This window comes from Diachasma alloeum, unplaced genomic scaffold, assembly GCF_001412515.2.
Source record: "Diachasma alloeum isolate Michigan unplaced genomic scaffold, Dall2.0 Dall_scaffold_00208, whole genome shotgun sequence".
Classification (NCBI taxonomy): Eukaryota; Metazoa; Arthropoda; class Insecta; order Hymenoptera; family Braconidae; genus Diachasma; species Diachasma alloeum.
In genome coordinates, this window is record NW_021680373.1 from 243,830 (window position 1) to 256,307 (window position 12,478).

Genomic DNA, 12,478 nt, shown 5'->3' on the forward strand with positions numbered 1-12,478 from the left:
TCAGAAACTTGATTTTCTGGCGTGAAATTTCATTATTTTATTTTCATTACGAAGACTTTTTGAGAATATTTTTTTTCGTTTTGTTGGAAAAAGGATCGATTTTGATTTTGTTATTCTGTTGGAAAAAAGTTTAAATTTCAGGGAGAATTTAGTTCTTATTTTTGGGGGAATGGCATTGAATTTAAATTGAAATTTCACTAAAAATTCAATGAAATTTTACATTCTCGAGCTGCAAGAAGATGAAAATTCCCCAAAACATGATTATTTAATATCTGAAATAATAATTTCAAAATTACGGAATATGTTCACTTGAACTTTCCTGATTTCTATCGACTTTTATAGAATAATCGAATTGAAATCCACAATATCCATCAATTTTCCCATTAATTCATGAATTTTTAATGACGAATTCCCCGAAATGTTACTGGAAAAAAATTTCTTTTTCCGCATATTAAATTTCAAAAAAATCATTATAATTCTCAACCTCCATTTAAAAAAATCAAAACAAGAATATTCAATAGCAACTGCGGCTGAATTTTCAATAAATAAAGAATTTTAAAATAAATTCACCTGAATTTTTCTGATCTCTATCAATTTTCATAGAATAATCGTATTGAAATCCACATTTCGCATTGATTTTCCATTAATTCGTGAATTTTCAATGACGAATTCCCAGAAATGTCACTGGAAAAAAATTTCTTTTTCCGCATATTAAATTTCAAAAAAATCATTATAATTCTCAACCTCCATTTAAAAAAATCAAAACAAGAATATTCAATAGCAACTGCTGCTGAATTTTCAATAAATAAAAAATTTTAAAATAAATTCTCCTGAATTTTTTTTATCTCTATCAATTTTCATAGAATAATCGTATTGAAATCCACATTTCGCATTGATTTTCCATTAATTCGTGAATTTTCAATGACGAATTCCCAGAAATATCGCTGAAAAAAAAATCTTTTTCCACATATTAAATTTCATTTCTCCCACCGCTTATACTGGCAATTGCCCACCCAAAAGGTCATAACAATTTTCAACCTCCACTTGAAAAACCACTCAAGAAAAACAAATGTCTCAAACTATCTGCATTCGTATGTAAATCATCAAATATCCCCAGCACTCACTGCAGACAATTATGCAAATAAATGAAATAGCGCGGGAAAACTGTAACTCTACCCAACTTTGGAGGCCACCCCAGCATCACCGAGAAACAGTTCAGCTCTGAAAAGATTGTTTTCGCGTAAATAAAATTCGCGAGAGGATGGAATGTCCTCGATTCTTGGCCCCGCCGTCGGTGCAAATACTTTGCGAATTCCGACAAGAGGATTAGAGCGATAAAGAACAAATCCCCACGAACATTTTAAGGTATTGGATGAAAGGTGGTTCCATCAGGTAATTGATCAAGAGAATTAAAGCAAACAGGTTCTGGTAGTGGGATCGACCCAGTTTTTTTTCTCCTCCGTTGGCCCAGTGAAGGTCAGCATCGATTGGCAAACTAGGGAGAGTTGATGTACATCCTGGGGTTTTAGTGCACAGCACGTTTTACAATTTCAGGGAGGCAAATATATCCCGGTGGTTTTTGATATTCAGGGGAATATAGGGCTGCATCCCATGGGTGCATACCTGCGAGACGGTCGATTGCATTCACCTGACCCTGCTCCTGTTTCGTGGCCTCAAGGTGAATGGTAACTGCGGCACAGTGGGTTACCCATGGAGTATGATCGTGTCAACGTGATTACGATCTTCCGGAAAGTGTTTTATTTACCGGCTACAACCGGTTTTTGCCGCTCGGGGGAGAGCATTGAACGGGGAGCCGATATCGGATTAAAGTGGCATAAACATAAGTTGAATTTTTTTTAAATCATGAATATTCAGGGTCATTAAAATTACATTTTGCACAGAATTATAATTTAAAAGAAAATTGTTGTTTATAAATGAATAATTGAAGTTGTTTAAACCTTCGGAAACCTTTTTTTCCGGCATGAAATCGATTTCTGGTAAAATTTTGAATATTAATAAATTTGTTACTGATAGTGAATATGTTTGAAAATGCTCGTATTTTTTTAAAGTTTTAATTTTTTAATTATTTCGTCAATTTTCCTCTAAAAGTAAATTTTATAGTTTTTTCCGATTTTTTTAATGTTTTTTAAACTATTTAGTATCGAAATTCAAAGTTTAAATAATAAAATCATTGTAAAATGTCTGATATGAAATATTGAGATGTGGAGCAAAAGAAGTTTCAAATGTTAATGGAAATTACATGAATTTCCCAATTTATTGTGAATTCAAAAATATATTTCCCGACATTTTCCTGATTTTTATCAATCTTTATGCAATAATTGCTCTAAAATTCATAGTTTCCGCTTATTCCGCTTGATTAGGTGATTTAACATGAATCAATCATCAATTTCATATAATTAAAACATCTTCACTAAAATAACCCCATGAGTTCATAAATTTCCACACAAAAATGGTAGAAATGAACAGAAAAATTTCAAATAAAGCGTTTTATTTTATTCAAGAGCGCCATTTCCCTGGTGTTTCCCTAGTTCATTGAATTATTTAACGCCTAAATTCCCAATAATTCACAAGGTTCGATTTTGTCGTCCAAATCGTACAAGGTGCCGAATAAATAATGTCTCTCAATCGAAAAATTTTCCTCCGCAAATTTTCTCGTCGATTTTTCGAATAAAAAAAGTCGATATTGGATTAATGTGTGAGAGAATTCTAAATGCGCCAATCGAGATGATTTAGATGTTCGATTACAGCGGAATATTGATATCTCATTGGACAGAGAAAACTCTGACAGCCGAATGTAGAGTAATTGACATCAGAAATTGAAATGACGAGCGGGAAAATTCTGTTTTACGTTAACATCGGGCTTTTGAGCCGGCACCGGCGAGATTGGGTGACAAATTGAACTGACTCCCTCACTTCATACATCGTCGGGTGCCCCGTCATTACGTAGTTTGCGAATTTAAACAATGTAGCCAATGGTTTCCTACCGGTTCCGTTATGTAACACCAAAGTTTCTGGTTCAACGGTAGAATGAGTCAATATCGGAGAGTCATGTATTCTTGTGCTTCCTAACAATGCTTGACATTCGTTGAAATTGACCGCAGACCAATTTTCGGAGGGACTGATGTCTAGGGGCGATGGAGATTCTGGAGAAAAATTCAGGGGACATTTTCTTGATTTTTATTCATTTTTATGAAATAATTAAAGTGTAATTCATAGTTTCCATTGATTTTTCCATGAAATTTGACGTTTTCAACGACGAAATTCCTTGAAATTTAAGTGGAACTGTAATGTAATAATAATTTATTGCAAGTAAATATTGTAACTGATCCAGAAATTCAAGATTTTTTACTTAAATTTCACAAATCATTTTTTAACAGTCTGAATATTCTAAAAAAGGTAAAAAATTAACCCTTTAGTCATGTTTTGTCGTTTTTTTTCGACTTCAGGAAAAAAAATTGTAATTTTATAGAAAGTTGACTAGTAATTTTCAGAAGAGTGACAGAACGTGAAAAAGAATGATGAAATTTCAGAATTCATTGAAGATTCAATGAAATCCCAAATTTTCGAGCACTAAAAATACGAAACTTTCCAAACTTACCTGAATTGCCAATCAAAACATGAATATTCACTACCAAATTAAGCTGAATATTCAATTAATACAAAATTCACGAATACATTCACCTGAATTTTTCTCATATCCATTAATTTCCCTAGAATTGTTTATTCGAAATTTACAATTTCCATCGATTTTCCCCGAAACTTTCAAATTTTTAAAGAAGTGTAACGGAAGCTTTATCACAAAATTCTCAGCACCGTAACGGTTTAAAATCCGGAATGAAATGTAAACCTCAAAAATGTGAATGTTAAAATCAACGAAAAAGAAAATACTGTTGATTCGCCAAATTTTTCAGCAAAATCCTGTTTGCGAAGCTGAATGAATCACTTTATTCATAAGTCGCATCGGATATTCCGAGGATCGATAGTGCGAGAGGCGTTCGGTAGAAAGATATCCGTTGTACTATGCAAATAAAGCCGAGAGGCTTTGAGCAAACGGCTACAACGAAGCGGGGGTGCAAATCTCTGAGCGACTGGGTATACATGCATTATATCTCAACCCCCCTGGACTCTGCCGTCTCGGGAGCTACGAAATGGGATTCAACGTTGTCACAACACCATCCACCAGTGCCATCGACTGTGCGATCGTATCGCTCTCTTCGGATATTCTCGTCTCTCATCACTTCATGCAGATTTTATCAAGTAGATAGACAAGTGGGACAAGCGGTGAATACCAGTAACGGATGATTCCCTGACTTACTTTATCCATTTTCCAAAATGTTTCAATAATTTAACCCGCAAAATCCGATGACTAGACGTCTGTCCAAAAAAACATGCCGTCTTCAGAGCCCTTTAACAATATTTTCTCACATTTCAAAATGAAAAAACACGACGAGTGTTTCGAAAAAAATAAAAATAAAATCGGATCGGTTGTTTATGAGAGATTATTCAAACCGAAACTAGAAGTTTTCTTATTGTTTTTCATGAATCTGGATTTTCAATGACAAACCTCCTTTAAAAAAATCTAAAAACAGCACATCTTCAGGAGAAATGAGAAGCTCGTCAAAATGGACGATTACAAATCTCCATTCACAACCAAAAATAATCGAATTCGCGTCATCTGTTCGGCCTCCATTGCGGATTAAACAGAGCTCTTCTGTATTTTTCCCCCAATTTTATTCATCTCCCCCCGAAATTCGGTAAAATGAATAATCTCTCCCCCGGAACTCATTAATCACGAGTATTCATCGAGCCAATGCCTAATGACTTCATAAATCGAAGGCCAAAGCAGTGAAATTAAATTTAAATGTCAATTCTTGCCCCGTCCTTGGGGCAGGCTTTGACCAACGAAAATTGGTATTCACACTGGATATATACAGCTACAGTATTGCTCCCAACACGCTCAAACATAACGTGTTTAGTTTATATGTGCATTACATACAGATACTGTTACTGGATATATCTGGTGAATTTATGAGTTGTGAAATGTTGATAAAGGCCGGCGAGGAGAGCAGTTTCTGATCTCAGTGGGCCACGGGCGAGGCATAAGGAGTAAGGAAGTGCTAGAAATATTTTATTAGACCCAGATTAGCAGGCCCTCCGGGCAACACTACGGGTCGTAAATTCATAATCACGCGAATTTCATTGTTTAAAAATGTTCCTATGGGCTGGCATCTGCATTTTCTTTTGCGATGAGGTGTAATTATTATAATTTATAATTTATTAATTGATGAAACGTGTCACTTGTGATTCGAGGAGTCTCTTCGCACGCGAGTCTATTAATTTTTTTATCATCATTTTGTCATGTGAAGTCTAAATCAATTAATTATACACCAATTGAATGTATTAATTTTTAATTTGAATAATATTTTGTCTCGGTAGAGATCGAGTTAAAGAGTATAATTATTTATATTGTGACTTGGAAATGTTAATAACTAATGGGAAAATCAATGGGGATTGTGACTATTCAGTTATTCTCTGGAAATTAATGGAAATTCATCAATTATCATCGACAGTTTTATCATTAATTCAATCAGACTATTTCTTGATGATTAATGTAGGCAATGTCCGCCATGAAAAAACCCACAAAACATCCTCAATTTCACGTTGCTCTTGATGCCTCAATTAAGACTCAACCGGTCGTAAGAATACAAGTCCCCTAAAGAGGTGCAATTGAGAGTAACTCAATTAATTAATTCATCATCTCACACTGAAGTCTCCTGATAGTGTGAGTAATGCTGTCCGTGACCCACACGCCACCCACAACGCGTATCACGAGACATTTACGATCATTCGTGGACATTATTTTCCCGGGGAGAGGACGAGAATTCTAGTTTTTCTAATTTGCAACAGGAGAATTTTTCCTGGTTAACGAGTACGCAAGAGATCCTCGGGTGAGACACTGCACGGAGAGAATTATTCAAGAAAAATTACGGAACATTTCACGTAATCCGCAAGCGAGGGTCGTTTTCAGTGAATTTCTATAGGAATATAAGAGAATAAATCTGACACGTTCAGTAAATTTTCGGGTCTGTCACCGAAAAAATACGAAAAAGTCACGTAATTTTTCTGGAAGTTGTAAAATTTAACAGAAAATTCAAGACTTATTGTGCCTCAGAACATGAAAATTCTTGGATGTTTAAGAATTTTTACGAAAAGTTCCGGAAAAATTACGGAACGTGTTGGTAAAATCTCCCCCTCACGGTGACTCATGGCTAGCCGTGAGGCGTCGGACGGATGAGTAATTTTTACGGAACAGATCGTAGAATTTACGTGACGATTGACACTTTTTATTGAATTTGACTTCGCTCCCAGATTACGTTTCGAAACGTAATTTTTACGTCTTTTTTCTGGTAATTTTTATTGAATATTTCTCTCCGTGTGAGAATGGCTAGAATGCACGAAGTAGTTGGATGCCCTTAAGTTTTCCACAAAATCCTCCACGGAGAAAAATAAAAAAATAAAAATATTCAGTAAAAATTACGGAACAATTCACGTAATCCGCAATGGGGAATCGTTTTCTGGCAATTGTTATAAGCATGGAAAAGAAGAAATCTGAAACGTTCAATGAATTCTCAGGTTCATCACCGAACAAAGTACGAAATAGTCACGTAATTTTTCCCGAAGAAGTAGTCTTCCAGAAACTTCCCGACTCATTATGCCTCCAACNTTACGGAACAATTCACGTAATCCGCAATGGGGAATCGTTTTCTGGCAATTGTTATAAGCATGGAAAAGAAGAAATCTGAAACGTTCAATGAATTCTCAGGTTCATCACCGAACAAAGTACGAAATAGTCACGTAATTTTTCCCGAAGAAGTAGTCTTCCAGAAACTTCCCGACTCATTATGCCTCCAACATCAAAAATTCTTGAACGTTCAACAATTTTTATGAAGCTGGTGAGTTATTCCTACGTTCCGTTCCGTAAAATTTCTCAATCGTTGGGGAAAAACTACCGAACGACTTGTTGTTTCCACAGCGGTGAGTCATCAGCCGAGTGCTTAATTTTTACGGAACAAATCGTAGAATTTACGTGGCGATTCGTACAACTTCAGTTCCGACTCACACTTTTTATTGAATAATACTTCGCTCGCGGATTACCTTTCGAAACATAATTTTAACGTTTTTTTCTGGTAATTTTTATTGAATTTTTCTCTCAGTGTCGGATGTCCTGAATAATTCAAGAATTGTTCACTTTTCTAAAAATCCATTCACAACAATGCCCTTCGTTTTGAATTATTCCTCAATTTTTCACTCATCATTCATCTTTATCATTATTTTTTTCCTAAGTATCATCCATTTATATGACGCATCCACATAACCATTAACATATCGCCAAGACTGCAAGACACTTCTTAACATCTCCCATGTTCACAATTTCGCAGAAGTAATTTTTTCTCCCACACTAATCCAAAACATTCCGCTAATTTCAAAGCATCTGTCCCTCTGTCCATGATCTTCGCATCAACCTCTCGGTCAATCGTTTCGCCACACAGTGAAAGTGCCCCCTTGCCCCACCAGCGAATCGCCCACATAAATCGTCGAGTGATGCTGTCCACTTGATTACGTCAGCATCCTCTCGTGTCCCACAATGACCCCCTGCATCATTGTTTACGGGTGATAACACTGTCGACTCACCACTAACAATTTATTATGATGCGCATTGTGTCAGGTGGAGCCTGTCTACGATTCTCTGTCCTAATCGACTCGCCAGCTAACAAAGTTCGTCAAGCGGTGCGGCAGCTGGGTCACCCCTGCCGTCTTCCGGGACGATCGATTGTGCACTTGACAGAGACGCGGGAGGTCAAAATGGCAAGACAAACGAAAATGACGAGAATAGATCTAATTCATTCTAATATTGCATCCAGGGAAATGACGCGTTTCAATTGAATGAAACACTTCATTCGAGGATTTTCTAGTCATTTGAACAATGTGTTTGACGGTGCGCGGTTTATTTATGTATTAATTTATCTCTACCTCTAAATTAACAAGAAATGCGATTTTTAAAAAATAAATGATTCACTCAAGTCAATGAATATTTGACAAAAATAATTTTTTTTCTCAGTGTTAAATCGTAGGGAATTATTTGTTTATTTCAATTAAATCATATTTGGATTTTCAGTTTCTCTGATATTTCTGGGAGTTTTGCTATGAGAAATTAACAATTTTATGGAAAATTAACGCAAATTGTGATTTTTAATTCGATTTTTCCATTAATATTACTACACATCAGGGAAATTTAGGTAAATTTATTCTTAAATTCCCAATTCATCGAAAATTGGTCTCAATTTGGTATTGAATATTGATTTTTGACTTTCTGATGCCATGAAGATCGAAAATCCAAAATTTCAAACTTCATAATTGAATTTTATTTAATTTAAATAAAAGATTTCTTCAGCTGTGCAAACCGATCAATAACCAAATAGTACTGATCTTGTATTCAGTACCTGTAGATCATGTTCGATAGCCTGAACACGTACGCCAAGAGTAAAATATTGAAAAAAAAACGAGAAGAAAACTGCACCAGAACAGAACAGCTGTTATGGATTTTTCGTGACCCGCCAGCTTTCCCTCAAATTAGAAATCCCTCGCCGGCGTTTTACTAGAAAGGTTCTTGGCAATGTAAACAAAGGGGACCTTTGAGCGAAGACAATCGATATCAGCTGTTCCCGAAAGAAAAGCCGATGGCTAATTTCTTCATTAAAAGAAATAATGAAATTCCTAAATTGGATAAAAATTTTTTTTTTAATATTAAAAAATTATTTCAATCTTTCAATACTAAATTATGAATTCGTTTAATTCTTATTAATTAAATAATACAATTTTTATTATTCTATTTTATTTTATTTATATATTTATTTGTGTCATTAATTTTTTTTAATGTCTTTATGAAATTTGAATGAAGAAGAGGAAAGCTCCTTCCAAGTAAATAACGTGATAGTCCGGTCTAGTAATAAAAATATAATAATTTAAATAAAAGAGTTGATAAGAGCACAAAAATAACGAATCAACGATTTATTTGAGTGATTCTATTGCGAATAGAACTGCACCTGAAGAAATGAACGCATTTAGTCTCAACTTGACCTTAAGCCCGTATTTCCCGAGTTAGATGACCTCAGCATCTCCGAACGGCGATATTACAAGCGCTTAAAACCGTAGATGAGGTTTTGCTCTATTACTTCTCCGAAATTCTCGGACAGTTGCGGATAAAAATAGAAGTTATTTGAGATGTTTTATTCCCGTCCGGAGTGCGGATGAGGAGCGGAGACAATCGCGAATACACCTGTACCGGAAGCAATTATCAATCGATACCAATTGACGTCTTGGGATATATTCGGAGGGGATTTATCGGCCGATCGGAATTATTTTGAGGGACAATGGATCAGCGGGCTTTTGTTTCCTCTCGATGCGGATGGATACTGCACTGGAAATCGTGTACAGATGCGGATAGAGGGAGCTCGATTCCCTGGGCTTGCTTGACACTGATCCTATTACGGTATTACACCGCCACAAAATCCGTTTTTACGTTCAGTTGGGGACGGACAAGTGCTATAGGTTTTCGTGATTTTTGAGGAAAGAAGAAAAATACGAACAAATGGGGAACTCGGAGGTGGAGCTTGTAGGGAGGAGTCGGCTTTTTGTTCCATTCGTTACGAGTGAAGTGCTGAAACGTGACTGAAAGACTTAATTTTTTACGGCTTTTGAAATATCTAGACTGCTGGAAAATTACTAGTGAAGGTTAAAGTAGAAAACGAATTTCTGGATCAATTTTACGGGCTTAAGATGAATTGCATGAGAATGAGTCAATTTTTTGTAAGTGTTTACGTGGAAATTTGTTATATTGTAGTTGCGATGAAATTTCAAGGGATTTTGTAATTGGAAATTCCAAATTTCATGGAGAAATTAACGATATTTGGCGCTGAATATTCATGTTTTTATTGAAATTTCAAGTAAATTTGGAAATTCACCTCTTTCTGCTGCTCGATAATTTGGGAATTTCATGATTTTTGCCTCAAAATGGAAGCTTTCACTTGGAAACGATGTAGAATGTCATGAAACGTGAAAATATGATGTTTTTAGAAAATGTGTTTGTATGTCCGTCTGTATGTGCGGATTTTTCGGATTTTTTTAATAAATCTTCACGAAAAAAGGAGTAAAGTTCGAGCTAAAAATCCGAAATTTTGTGGAATAATTGGCATTGTTTGGGAGTACATCTGGGCGAAATGTCAGCTCAATCGGTCAAGCCGTTTTTGAGATACAGCAATTCCTCGAAAATCTTTTTTCCTCGACATCTCAAAAACTGCACGACTGAATTGAATTTTTTGACGAATATTTTTTTTCAAAATATTCCTTATCATAATATCCATCAAATCAAGTTATAATATCTTCGCTTAACCAGAGACAACTTGGTAATCATTGGCATTTTTCATTTTTTCGATAAAATCGATGTATACACGATAACTCTCGAAAAAATTGAGATAGGAAGTTGAAATTTCGCGCGATTGTAGCTCTCGTGATACTGCAGGCTGGGATTTTGCCCAATATCTCCCAAACTTTTGGTCCTCTCTAAAAAAAAATATGGAAATTGCATCATTCCGATTTATTTACCAACACGACAACCGATTAATCATCCCATAAAGATCAATCATCCTCAAAAACCCTAGATTGATTCCAGGAAGGCTGCGGGCCCCCAGCCTCCAAATTCCTCTCTCATCCTCAGCCCCCCTCCCCCCAAACAATTCGCCATCCTCCCAACGCCCCACTCTCCACTCTCAAATAATCAATCCCTCAATTCTCCACGTTATCCCTCAATTACCCAGCAAGCCCCTCCAGCAATTCATAAATAATTCATCCAATCTATTTTTCTGTTTTATTTCCCCCCTGGAAAAATCATAACAATTCCTCATCCACTGCGCCAACTCTAAATTAGCATTTATGGTTTAAATTCAACGTTGGATAGAAACTTTACCCGAGAAATCCGTCTCGTTCGCTTTGTTCCTCTTTCCCCCTGTTAAAATCCTATTTCAGGTGAATTTTCATACCGCATTACTGCGCTATTCCCCTAAAGCACCTGCAATACGCAATTTTTTATAACTTTTTTTATTCGTTTATAAACTTTATAAAATGACAAACAAAAATCATTTCTATAATAGATAAATGAATAAATAGATAAGTAAATAAATAAATGAATACATAAATAAATAAAATAAATAAATAAATACATGAATAAATAACTGAATGGATGAACAAATAAATAAATAAATAAACAACACTTTTTCGTCATCACATCCCCCGCATTTTACCCCAACATTGCGTGTCAGGTGCACATAAGTTGCACCTTTGTGCATAAAAACCCTTCGAGTATTACCTTTATTTTCCTCATTATGCCCGAGTGAAAGCCTTTCAACGTTGCCACCCCACAATTTCCCCCCCCCCCCCACTCGCTTTTCATACCGAACAGAATCCCCATTAAGATGAACTCGCGTGAATTTTCACTTGATTTGCCATTTATTTTCCCCCGTTTAGTACCTCCCACTCTCGCTCTGATTCGAGCTTTTCCAACTTTTCTCGAGCCCCTCGCCCAGCATTTTCTCCAGTTCATTCGGCGCGGTGGGCGTGAAAAAAATGGGAAGAGGAAGTGTGAGACCACCTGTTGGTGCGGAATCGAGGGTTCACTCGTTCCTAAGTGGTGGGTAACCGGCGATGCGTGTGTGCGTGTTCCACCCCTTTCGACATTCATTACGGAATATTTCTATTACTTTGGGTGTGAACGGCGCCTCCGGGGGTTCAATAAATCCTCAATCAGTTTTTTTATTTAGAAAACGACTTAAATCGGTGGGAGAACGTAAAGAGTATTCCTTTAATGGTGAATATCTCGGGAGCGGCTGAGTGAAATTCAGCTTCTCTGACGTCATTTTAAAGGTATTTTCATATGCTTTACAATAAATTCAGACTTGGGAAATTCGCATTATTTGTTCCGGAGATATTCACGATTAAAGAAGGTCTATTTTTCTGAAAATGGAAATAAAATGTCCCGACTTTATTTATTATTCTTTTTTTTATGGATAATTTATTTTTTTTGTTTCAGATTCTATTGGGACCTATGTATGCTGCTACTCCTCGTCGCCAACTTGATAATTCTCCCAGTCGCAATTAGTTTTTTCAACGACGATCTGAGTACCCGATGGATAGCCTTCAACTGCCTTTCGGATACGATATTCCTCGTAGACATTGTTGTCAACTTTAGAACAGGTAATGAATCAATTACGACAGTGTAAATCATCAATCATCGGGGTATTTCCAAGTCATGTTATGGCGCATTGTTTTCGGGGATGTATTTCAATTAAGTTGGGTATGGGGTACTGCAGACAAGCTTGCAAAGTTTGGCCTGCATTGAGCATAT

General features: G+C 36.0%; 1 protein-coding gene across 4 annotated transcripts in view; it reads left to right on the top strand.

The window, feature by feature from the left end:
* LOC107036310 (potassium/sodium hyperpolarization-activated cyclic nucleotide-gated channel 2) overlaps positions 1–12,478 on the top strand; it is a 51,886-nt gene that overhangs the window by 10,185 nt on the left and 29,223 nt on the right. For all 4 annotated transcript variants that reach the window (XM_015254191.1, XM_015254192.1, XM_015254193.1 and 1 more), the window contains exon 3: positions 12,164–12,327. In XM_015254191.1, coding sequence (XP_015109677.1) covers positions 12,164–12,327 — 164 coding nt within the window. The remainder of the gene's footprint in view (positions 1–12,163; positions 12,328–12,478) is intronic.